At 48.1% G+C, this 12171-nt stretch overlaps 1 protein-coding gene across 3 annotated transcripts in view; it reads right to left on the reverse strand.

Moving 5' to 3' along the window:
* Nucleotides 1-155: 155 nt before the first annotated feature.
* alpk1 (alpha-kinase 1) overlaps nt 156-12171 on the reverse strand; it is a 22278-nt gene continuing 10262 nt past the window's right edge. For all 3 annotated transcript variants that reach the window (XM_067447676.1, XM_067447674.1, XM_067447675.1), the window contains 7 exons: nt 10096-10191; nt 9803-9907; nt 6697-8587; nt 6466-6613; nt 5475-5637; nt 5123-5306; nt 156-450 (listed from right to left, as the gene is read on the reverse strand). In XM_067447676.1, the coding sequence (XP_067303777.1) occupies nt 257-450; nt 5123-5306; nt 5475-5637; nt 6466-6613; nt 6697-8587; nt 9803-9907; nt 10096-10191 (2781 nt within the window). In that variant the 3' untranslated portion in view covers nt 156-256. The remainder of the gene's footprint in view (nt 451-5122; nt 5307-5474; nt 5638-6465; nt 6614-6696; nt 8588-9802; nt 9908-10095; nt 10192-12171) is intronic.

Below are 12171 nucleotides of genomic sequence, written 5' to 3' on the forward strand. Positions count from 1 at the left end.
TTGTTATATGATCACGAGTCTGCTCTATATATATAGAGAGAGTACTAATGTGAAGCATTGAGGTGTGTTTGTTGTGTAACTGGAATGATGTTCTTCTGGTTTCAGTCACATGACACACACACACACACACACACACACAAATTAAGTCACTGTCATATGACACACACGTTTATTGTGTCCAGTTCCTCATTCCTCACACAGTATGAGCGTTTGATTAATAGTGTTTAATCACACACACACAGGTCACATCAGCTGCTCATGGCGTGTGTGTGTGTGAGATGTCCGTGAGGCCGGCTGCTCTGCAGATCTCGTTACACTCGTCTCCGTGTTGATGTTTCAGGAAGTTGTTGATTCCTGATTGCTGGAAGTTGCTGGATCTGGGTTTGCGGAGCGAGTGGATCTGAGGGTCGGTGAGATATGTCAAGCCTTTCCCACTCGCAGAGATCCATCCTGAGGAGAAAAACACAAGTCAAACCTCCTCAAGAGTCCACAATGATCCCTCCTGAGGAGAAAAACACGAGTCAAACCTCCTCAGAGCCCACAATGACCCATCCTGAGGAGAAAAACACGAGTCAAACCTCCTCAGAGAGCCCACAATGACCCATCCTGAGGAGAAAAACACAAGTCAAACCTCCTTAAGAGTCCACAATGATCCATCCTGAGGAGAAAAACACGAGTCAAACCTCCTCAGAGCCCACAATGACCCATCCTGAGGAGAAAAACACAAGTCAAACCTCCTTAAGAGTCCACAATGACCCATCCTGAGGAGAAAAACACAAGTCAAACCTCCTTAAGAGTCCACAATGACCCATCCTGAGGAGAAAAACACGAGTCAAACCTCCTCAAGAGTCCACAATGACCCATCCTGAGGAGAAAAACACAAGTCAAACCTCCTCAAGAGTCCACAATGACCCATCCTGAGGAGAAAAACACGAGTCAAACCTCCTCAGAGCCCACAATGACCCATCCTGAGGAGAAAAACACGAGTCAAACCTCCTCAAGAGTCCACAATGACCCATCCTGAGGAGAAAAACACGAGTCAAACCTCCTCAGAGCCCACAATGACCCATCCTGAGGAGAAAAACACGAGTCAAACCTCCTCAAGAGTCCACAATGACCCATCCTGAGGAGAAAAACACAAGTCAAACCTCCTCAGAGCCCACGATGACCCATCCTGTGGAGAAAAACACGAGTCAAACCTCCTCAAGAGTCCACAATGATCCCTCCTGAGGAGAAAAACACAAGTCAAACCTTCTCAAGAGTCCACAATGACCCATCCTGAGGAGAAAAACACGAGTCAAACCTCCTCAAGAGTCCACAATGATCCCTCCTGAGGAGAAAAACACAAGTCAAACCTCCTCAAGAGTCCACAATGATCCCTCCTGAGGAGAAAAACACAAGTCAAACCTCCTCAAGAGTCCACAATGACCCATCCTGAGGAGAAAAACACGAGTCAAACCTCCTCAAGAGTCCACAATGATCCCTCCTGAGGAGAAAAACACGAGTCAAACCTCCTCAGAGCCCACAATGACCCATCCTGAGGAGAAAAACACGAGTCAAACCTCCTCAAGAGTCCACAATGATCCATCCTGAGGAGAAAAACACGAGTCAAACCTCCTCAAGAGTCCACAATGATCCCTCCTGAGGAGAAAAACACGAGTCAAACCTCCTCAGAGCCCACAATGACCCATCCTGAGGAGAAAAACACGAGTCAAACCTCCTCAGAGCCCACAATGACCCATCCTGAGGAGAAAAACACGAGTCAAACCTCCTCAGAGTCCACAATGATCCCTCCTGAGGAGAAAAACACGAGTCAAACCTCCTCAGAGTCCACAATGACCCATCCTGAGGAGAAAAACACGAGTCAAACCTCCTCAGAGCCCACAGTGACCCATCCTGAGGAGAAAAACACGAGTCAAACCTCCTCAGAGACCACAATGACCCATCCTGAGGAGAAAAACACGAGTCAAACCTCCTCAGAGCCCACAATGATCCATCCTGAGAAGAAAAACACGAGTCAAACCTCCTCAGAGAGCCCACAATGACCCATCCTGAGGAGAAAAACACGAGTCAAACCTCCTCAGAGCCCACAATGACCCATCCTGAGGAGAAAAACACGAGTCAAACCTCCTCAGAGCCCACAATGACCCATCCTGAGGAGAAAAACACGAGTCAAACCTCCTCAGAGCCCACAATGATCCATCCTGAGAAGAAAAACACGAGTCAAACCTCCTCAGAGAGACCACAATGACCCATCCTGAGGAGAAAAACACGAGTCAAACCTCCTCAGAGCCCACAATGATCCATCCTGAGAAGAAAAACACGAGTCAAACCTCCTCAGAGACCACAATGACCCATCCTAAGGAGAAAAACACGAGTCAAACCTCCTCAGAGCTCACAATGATCCATCCTGAGAAGAAAAACATGAGTCAAACCTCCTCAGAGAGCCCACAATGACCCATCCTGAGAAGAAAAACACGAGTCAAACCTCCTCAGAGAGCCCACAGTGACCCATCCTGAGAAGAAAAACACGAGTCAAACCTCCTCAGAGCCCACAATGATCCATCCTGAGGAGAAAAACACGAGTCAAACCTCCTCAGAGCCCAGAGTGACCCATCCTGAGGAGAAAAACACGAGTCAAACCTCCTCAGAGCCCACAATGACCCATCCTGAGGAGAAAAACACGAGTCAAACCTCCTCAGAGTCCACAATGATCCATCCTGAGGAGAAAAACACGAGTCAAACCTCCTCAGAGCCCAGAGTGACCCATCCTGAGGAGAAAACCACGAGTCAAACCTCCTCAAGAGTCCACAATGACCCATCCTGAGGAGAAAAACACGAGTCAAACCTCCTCAGAGCCCACAATGACCCATCCTGAGGAGAAAAACACGAGTCAAACCTCCTCAGAGCCCACAATGACCCATCCTGAGGAGAAAAACACGAGTCAAACCTCCTCAGAGTCCACAATGACCCATCCTGAGGAGAAAACCACGAGTCAAACCTCCTCAAGAGTCCACAATGACCCATCCTGAGGAGAAAAACACGAGTCAAACCTCCTCAGAGCCCACAATGACCCATCCTCAGGAGAAAACCAAGAGTCAAACCTCCTCAAGAGTCCACAATGATCCATCCTGAGGAGAAAAACACAAGTCAAACCTCCTCAAGAGCCCACAGTGACCCATCCTGAGGAGAAAAACACGAGTCAAACCTCCTCAGAGCCCACAGTGATCCATCCTGAGGAGAAAAACACGAGTCAAACCTCCTCAGAGCCCACAGTGATCCATCCTGAGGAGAAAAACACGAGTCAAACCTCCTCAAGAGTCCACAATGATCCATCCTGAGGAGAAAAACACGAGTCAAACCTCCTCAGAGCCCACAATGACCCATCCTGAGGAGAAAAACACGAGTCAAACCTCCTCAGAGCCCACAATGACCCATCCTGAGGAGAAAAACACGAGTCAAACCTCCTCAGAGCCCACAATGACCCATCCTGAGGAGAAAAACACGAGTCAAACCTCCTCAAGAGTCCACAATGACCCATCCTGAGAAGAAAAACACGAGTCAAACCTCCTCAGAGCCCACAATGACCCATCCTGAGGAGAAAAACACGAGTCAAACCTCCTCAGAGCCCACAATGATCCATCCTGAGGAGAAAAACACGAGTCAAACCTCCTCAGAGCCCACAATGACCCATTCTGAGGAGAAAAACACGAGTCAAACCTCCTCAAGAGTCCACAATGACCCATCCTGAGAAGAAAAACACGAGTCAAACCTCCTCAGAGCCCACAATGACCCATCCTGAGGAGAAAAACACGAGTCAAACCTCCTCAGAGCCCACAATGACCCATCCTGAGGAGAAAAACACGAGTCAAACCTCCTCAGAGTCCACAATGACCCATCCTGAGGAGAAAACCACGAGTCAAACCTCCTCAGAGAGCCCACAATGATCCATCCTGAGGAGAAAAACACGAGTCAAACCTCCTCAGAGCCCACAATGATCCATCCTGAGGAGAAAAACACGAGTCAAACCTCCTCAGAGCCCACAATGACCCATCCTGAGGAGAAAACCACGAGTCAAACCTCCTCAGAGTCCACAATGACCCATCCTGAGGAGAAAACCACGAGTCAAACCTCCTCAGAGCCCACAATGACCCATCCTGAGGAGAAAAACACGAGTCAAACCTCCTCAGAGTCCACAATGACCCATCCTGAGGAGAAAACCACGAGTCAAACCACCTCAAGAGTCCACAATGACCCATCCTAAGGAGAAAAACACGAGTCAATCTTCCTCAGAGCCCACAATGATCCCTCCTGAGGAGAAAAACACGAGTCAAACCTCCTCAGAGCCCACAGTGACTCATCCTGAGGAGAAAAACACGAGTCAAACCTCCTCAGAGTCCACAATGACCCATCCTGAGGAGAAAAACACGAGTCAAACCTCCTCAGAGCCCACAGTGACCCATCCTGAGGAGAAAAACACGAGTCAAACCTCCTCAGAGAGCCCACAATGACCCATCCTGAGGAGAAAAACACAAGTCAAACCTCCTCAGAGCCCACAATGACCCATCCTGAGGAGAAAAACACGAGTCAAACCTCCTCAGAGCCCACAATGACCCATCCTGAGGAGAAAAACACGAGTCAAACCTCCTCAGAGTCCACAATGACCCATCCTGAGGAGAAAAACACGAGTCAAACCTCCTCAGAGCCCACAGTGACCCATCCTGAGGAGAAAAACACGAGTCAAACCTCCTCAGAGCCCACAATGACCCATCCTCAGGAGAAAACCAAGAGTCAAACCTCCTCAAGAGTCCACAATGATCCATCCTGAGGAGAAAAACACGAGTCAAACCTCCTCAGAGTCCACAATGACCCATCCTGAGGAGAAAAACACGAGTCAAACCTCCTCAGATAGCCCTAATAAGTCATTTCTGTCTCTACTAGAGCTTGAGTGTTGATTATTCCTCATATTCTCCATTCCCAGTCTGTCTCTATGAAGCCCCGCTTTCTGAAAGCACACTGTGCTCTGATTGGTTGGCTTTGGAATGCCCCACCCCTCCCCATAACTCAAGCAGGTCCCGCCCCCTCAGTGTGAATGATAATATGATAATGAGGTGAGTCTCACCTTGCAGGTCCACCACGACCTCCTGACCCCTGGAGAACTCGTAGGTGAAGTGTCCGAAGGCGAGGCCATACTTGGTGGCGTCGCTCTCTGCTTTAGCTCTCGTGTTGTTGGTGAGTTTCACGAATGTCCCAGACATGAACGGCTCAGCGGACAGACAGGTCAGGATCCGGCGGCCTTGGAGGACCTGACACACACACACACACACACACACACACACACACACACACACACACACACACACACACACACACACACACACACACACACACACACACACACACACACACACTCTGAGCTCATGTCCGTCATGTTGGGTTCTGAGATATAGAGATATGAATAGTGTTGCTCTTACCAGCAGCACTTCAGACGGGATGAAGAAGATCTGTGTGGTGACATTATTATCATACAGGCGTTTATTAAACTCTGTGACGTAGTGTTGAGCCGTCATCTGTCTCTCCACGTCATCGAGGTGCGCATGCAGCCCTTTATCCTTCAGGTACTCCTTCCCTACATAACTGCACATTCATAACATTACTTAATATTCATAACTGAACATTCATAACTCATTCATATCTGAGCATTCATAACTGGACATTCATAACATTACTTAACATTCATAACTGACCATTCATAACTCATTCATAACTGAACATTCATAACTGAACATTAATAACTCATTCATAACTGATCATCCATAACTGAACATTTATAACTGAACAGTCATAACTCTTTCATAACTGGTCTGACCTGCTGAGCAGCTGCTCCTGGTGCAGGTACTGGAACTATATGGCGCGTCTCTGCTGACCATTCATAACTCATTCATAACTGCACATTCATAACTCATTCATAACTGCACATTCATAACTCATTCATAACTGCACATTCATAACACATTCATAACTGCACATTCATAACTCATTCATAACTGCACATTCATAACTGCACATTCATAACTCATTCATAACTGCACATTCATAACTGCACATTCATAACTCATTCATAACTTAACATTCATAACTGCACATTCATAACATTACTTAACATTCATAACTGCACATTCATAACTGAACATTCATAACTGAACATTAATAACTGAACATTAATAACTCATTCATAACTGATCATCCATAACTGAACATTTATAACTGAACAGTCATAACTCTTTCATAACTGGTCTGACCTGCTGAGCAGCTGCTCCTGGTGCAGGTACTGGAACTATATGGCGCGTCTCTGCTGACCATTCATAACTCATTCATAACTGCACATTCATAACTCATTCATAACTGCACATTCATAACTCATTCATAACTGCACATTCATAACTCATTCATAACTGGTCTGACCTGCTGAGCAGCTGCTCCTGGTGCAGGTACTGGAGCTCTATGGCACGTCTCTGCTTGCCTTGGACACCCATGGCTTTCCCGATGTACACACTGGTTTCCCAGCCCATCCACACACCAGAGGCCTTCGAGAACTTCAACACCATGGCATCTGCAGGAACACAGACTGGGTTAGCCCAATCAAAGGCCACATGCCATCTATCCCTGCTTCCCTCCCAGTGTGCGGAGTCCCACCGTAGGCCGTCTCCAGCTGTGCCTCATCCAGAGGCTTCAGAGGTGTGTTCGGCAGCCTCCGGATCAGGCATCCGTGGCAAACTCCGGCCAGGAGCGCGCGGGAGTCTCCGGCTGTCAGGACTGCACTTCCCATGATGCAGTTCTTGAAGCATCTGTTGCACGCCGACTCTCCTGAGGGATTGGCGGAGGAGTCAGACAGATGCTCAAACCCCAGCTCCTCAAACGGGTCGCTCTCGGTGGACGTCCTTCCCAGGCTTTCCTCAATCTGTGGCGGGGGCGCTTTAGTGTGCCGATCCAGCTTGTCCAGGCGTTCTGCATTAGCGACGGGGCTCACGGACAGCTTCTGCCAAGATGAGTGCGATCCCAAGCTATCGCACAGGGAAAATGAGGAAGTGCTTCCACCTTTTGGCTGGTCACCTTTATTGATGCCATTGCTGTCCTGGGAAGGATCTTCAAAATCCTCCACGGTTTCCACACTGCTCTGGGATGGCCCTGATACATGCTCCCACAAGGAGCCGCTGCTGAAGGAGCTGGAAGACGTCCTCACTTCCGGGGTCTTCCGAACGGCGCTCCACTGGTCTTCAAGGTCTTCTGTTGTGGCGGTCTCTTGCATTGGCAGCGAATTACTTTGGGATCCCTTGTTGTGTCTGAAGTTGTTGGGAACGCTGCTTTGATTGCTCGGAGAGACCAAATTTGCTTCTCGAGTTCCATCAAGAGCCTGATAAGACCCGCTAGGATCGTCCTCCGCGGTTTCTATGCTGCTCTGAGACCGTCCGGATCCGTGCTCCCATGAGGAACTCAAAGACGTCCTGTTCTTCCAAAGGTCTCTCCGATGGGAACCTGATGTATTTGGTGCGTTGTCCTCAGCATCTTCACTTGTGAAGGGCTTGGCTTGGGATCCCTTGTTGTGTCTGAAGTTGTTGGGAACGCTTCTTCGATTGTTCTGAGAGACCACATTTGCTTCTCGAATTCCATCAGGAGCCTGATAAGACCCGTTAGGATCGTCCTCCGCGGTTTCTATGCTGCTCTGAGACCGTCCGGACACGTGCTCCCATGAGGAACTCAAAGTTGTCCTGTTCTTCCAGAGGTCTCTCCGATGGGAACCTGATGTACTCGGTGCGTTGTTCTCAGCGTCTTCACTTGTGATGGGCTTGCGTTGGGATTGACTTTGGGATCCTTTGTTGTGTCTGAAAGTGTTGGGATTGCTTGGAGAGACGACGTTCGCTTCTCGACTTCCATCAAGAGCCTCAAAAGATCCCAAACTACTCTGCTCCCCCATAATCAAAGATCCGCTGCTAGATGTAGGATCAGCTGTAGCTGGAACGGCCGTGTCTGTCTGGAACGCGGTTAAGCATTGAGCAGTCGAGCAGGATCTGCTTGGAACGCTGCTCTCGAACGCCTCGCAAACCGATTTGTGGTGCTTCCCAAAAGCATCCAACGCCTTGGCAAAATCGCGGAGCGTGAACAGAACAGGGCCGAACTCCAGCGAGCGGTAGCTGTCGGGAATAAAGGAGCGCGGGTCGGAATTACGGAAAGTCTTCACGTTCAACAGGGACTTGATGTGCTGGATTCTGGCCATGATCTGGGCACACAGGGAGGAGTCCTCTCGGGAGCAGAAGTCCAGGAACAGAGCCAGGGCTTCCAGACAGACGGCTGAGGCCTTGCTCTCCGCCTCGGACGCCCCGCTCATCCACCGCTGAGCTCTGCATAAGCTGTATGCGGCCTTGAGGAAGGTGTGCAGCTCCAGCTTGCTTGTCACGGAGTCTCCGGCTGTCTTGGTCAGCAGGCCGATCTCGAAGGCCTCTTTAGCCAGGGCCATGTATACCTGCTGATCTCCCACAGGGCAATGCTTTGAGAAGCTGTAGGACAGTAAGCAAGTGCCCTGGGCCACCTGCATCAGGACGGGACACACCTAGAGTTAACGTCTGGACACTACACTGACCCATTCTGCACTATCACATGCTCTAACGAACGGCCTTATCATGTAACGCAAACAGCCATTTCGATGGTTATAATTATGACTTTTTATCTCATAATGTTGATCCTTGGTAAATTTGGACTTTATTTATTTTGCCTTTTAACCTCACGTTATGTCAATCACGCTTGCACACTGCCTCCGAAACTTTCGTCCGTCAAAATAAAATTTGGAACAGGTTCGATTTTCTGCGTTTTCGCATCGTTCGCAGACGTTTTGACAACTCAGAGCCACCATACATATTATTCTAGCAAAAATACCACAAATATTATTATATCAGCTATAATTATATAGCTGTGTGTGTGTGTGTGTGTGTGTGTGTGTGTGTGTGTGTGTGTGTGTGTGTGTGTGTGTGTGAGATCGGATCCATAGACATACTGCCAGGTGTTCAGGATCAATTGATTCACGGAAATTAGTGTTCTTGTTTTTAATACGTGTCTCCAGTATCGCTAGCAAAGCATCAGACTGAGCCGCTGACACTTTGGATCGGTCGGTCTGGATCCCGCTGGATAAGGGGAAACTCTCCTCTACGCGATCGCAGGAGTGGATGAACAATATCTCCTCAGGAAAAACAAATCATCCTCACTAGACGTCACTTTGTCTTGTTTTGCGTTTTTTCCCACAACGCGTTCATTAATACGCATCGGACTCAGTGTGCAAGGTCTCTGTGCGTGACAAATTTTTCGGATCACGAATATGAAAAACACATGCGGAAATATCCGCCTCAGTGTGCAAAGACCTTAAGTGTGTCAATTTTGATTTAGGAACATTTTGTCAATTTTGACCTCATAAATTTGTATCATAGTTATGACTTTTTATCTTATAATCTTGACTTTTTGGCAATTTTGACTTCTAATAATTTTGACCTTTTATGATAATTATGACTGTAATAATCTTTGTATGCCATATTCTCAACTTTTTGTATATTTGACTCACTGAGTATATTTGATTCATCTCCAAATGTTGACTTTTATCTCATAATCACGACTGTAACATTAAAATGGAAGTGAATATGAACGTGTTGAATCTTCTTTCGGATATAACCCCCTAACTCTACGGCCCTTTACACCTCAGGCACCACAGTAGCATGTCAGACTCTCAGGGCTAGGGCTGTGCTGATGCGGGACTCACCACATTGGTCAGGACGTACAGAGAGCCGTACTGACTGAACACGGCGGCCATCTTGGCGGCCCGCGCCGCAGACAGCAGGCGATGGCGAGTCTCTCCGAGGAAGCTCTGGAAGAAGAGAAAGAGCTGGAGAACAGCTGATCACAGGTTAGGGTCAGTGTGTGTGTGTGTGTGTGTGTGTGTGTGTGTGTGTGTGTGTGTGTGTGTGTGTGTGTGTGTGTGTGTGTGTGTGTGTGTGTGTGTGTGAACAGGCTGACCACAGGCTTAACCCCTTCAGGTCCTTCAGACGGGCTTACCAGGTCAATGTGCGGCTGCTCCTGAAGCGCAGCGAAGTCTCTGTCGGTCATGGAGGTCAGGATGTTGGCCAGCAGCCCGAGGGACGTTCCGATGCCCTGGACACACACCCAAGAGCATGACTGATGTAAACACACACACACACACACACACACACACACACACTAACCCTAACCCTGGACACACTCAAGAGCATGACTGATGTTCACACATACACACACACACCCTGACCCTAACCCTGGACACACTCAAGAGCATGACTGATGTTCACACATACACACACACACCCTGACCCTAACCCTGGACACACTCAAGAGCATGACTGATGTTCACACACACACACACACACACCCTGACCCTAACCCTGGACACACTCAAGAGCATGACTGATGTTCACACATACACACACACACACAAACCCTGACCCTAACCCTGGACACACTCAAGAGAATGACTGATGTTCACACATACACACACACACCCTGACCCTAACCCTGGACACACTCAAGAGCATGACTGATGTTCACACATACACACACACACACACACCCTGACCCTAACCCTGGACACACTCAAGAGAATGACTGATGTTCACACATACACACACACACCCTGACCCTAACCCTGGACACACTCAAGAGCATGACTGATGTTCACACACACATACACACACACACACACACACACACACCCTTACCCTAACCCTGGACACACTCAAGAGCATGACTGATGTTCACACACACACACCCTGACCCTAAACCTTGATCCTAACCCTAAACCTTGACCCTAAACCTTGACCCTAAGCCTTGACCCTGACCCTGACCCAAAACCTTGACTCTGAGCCTAAACCTTGACCCTGATCCTAAACCTTGACCCTGACCCTAAACCTTGACCCTAACCCTAAACCTTGACCCTGACCCTAAACCTTGACCCTAACCCTAAACCTTGACCTTGACCCTGACCCTAAACCTTGACCCTAACCCTAAATCCTGACCCTAACCCTGACCCTAATCCTGACCCTAAAGAGTGACACTGACCCTAACCCTGATAATGTTAAACCTTGACCCTAAACCTTGACCCTAACCCTAAATCCTGACCCTAAACCTTGACCCTAACCCTGACCCTAAACCTTGACCCTAATCCTGACCCTAAAGAGTGACACTGACCCTAACCCTGATAATGTTAAACCTTGACCCTAAACCTTGACCCTAACCCTAAATCCTGACCCTAACCCTGACCCTTATCCTGACCCTAAAGAGTGACACTGACCCTAACCCTGATAATGTTAAACCTTGACCCTAAACCTTGACCCTAACCCTAAATCCTGACCCTAAACCTTGACCCTAACCCTGATGCTAAACCTTGACCCTAACCCTGACCCTAAACATTGACACTGACCCTAAACCTTGACCCTAACCCTGATGCTAAACCTTGACCCTAACCCTGACCCTAAACATTGACACTGACCCTAACCCTGATGCTAAACCTTGACCCTAACCCTGACCCTAAACCTTGACCCTAACCCTGACCCTAAACATTGACACTGACTCTAACCCTGATGCTAAACCTTGACCCTAACCCTGACCCTAAACATTGACACTGACCCTAACCCTGATGCTAAACCTTGACCCTAACCCTAAACATTGACACTGACCCTGACATTTTGAATATTCGGCTCTAATATGATTTCTGAGCTGTGCGGTGTCCAGAATAATAATCCTCCGCTGTGTGTTAATAGGCCAGAGGAGAACTGAGTCTGGTTTCTCTAAGGTTTATTTTTCTCCATCATGCCCTGATGGAGTTTCGGTTCCTCTGGTCGCCTTTGGCTTGGCTTGCTCAGTTGGGGACACTAACATTATGATCAAAGTTATTCAACTAAATATACAAATAACATTAATGAATTAGGTCTTATTTAATTCTATAAACTATAATACTGATCTGCCAGCATTGTCTCTCTATGATAAATTAAAATAAGCTGATAACATCACTGTTTACTCCAGAACGACTGTACAGCCAAATCTAATTCTGCTGCAGTATTGTCCTGTTTAACACTGAAGCTGCTCTGACACAATCGGCGT

The sequence above is a fragment of the Pseudorasbora parva genome, chromosome 1 (assembly GCF_024679245.1).
Source record: "Pseudorasbora parva isolate DD20220531a chromosome 1, ASM2467924v1, whole genome shotgun sequence".
Classification (NCBI taxonomy): Eukaryota; Metazoa; Chordata; class Actinopteri; order Cypriniformes; family Gobionidae; genus Pseudorasbora; species Pseudorasbora parva.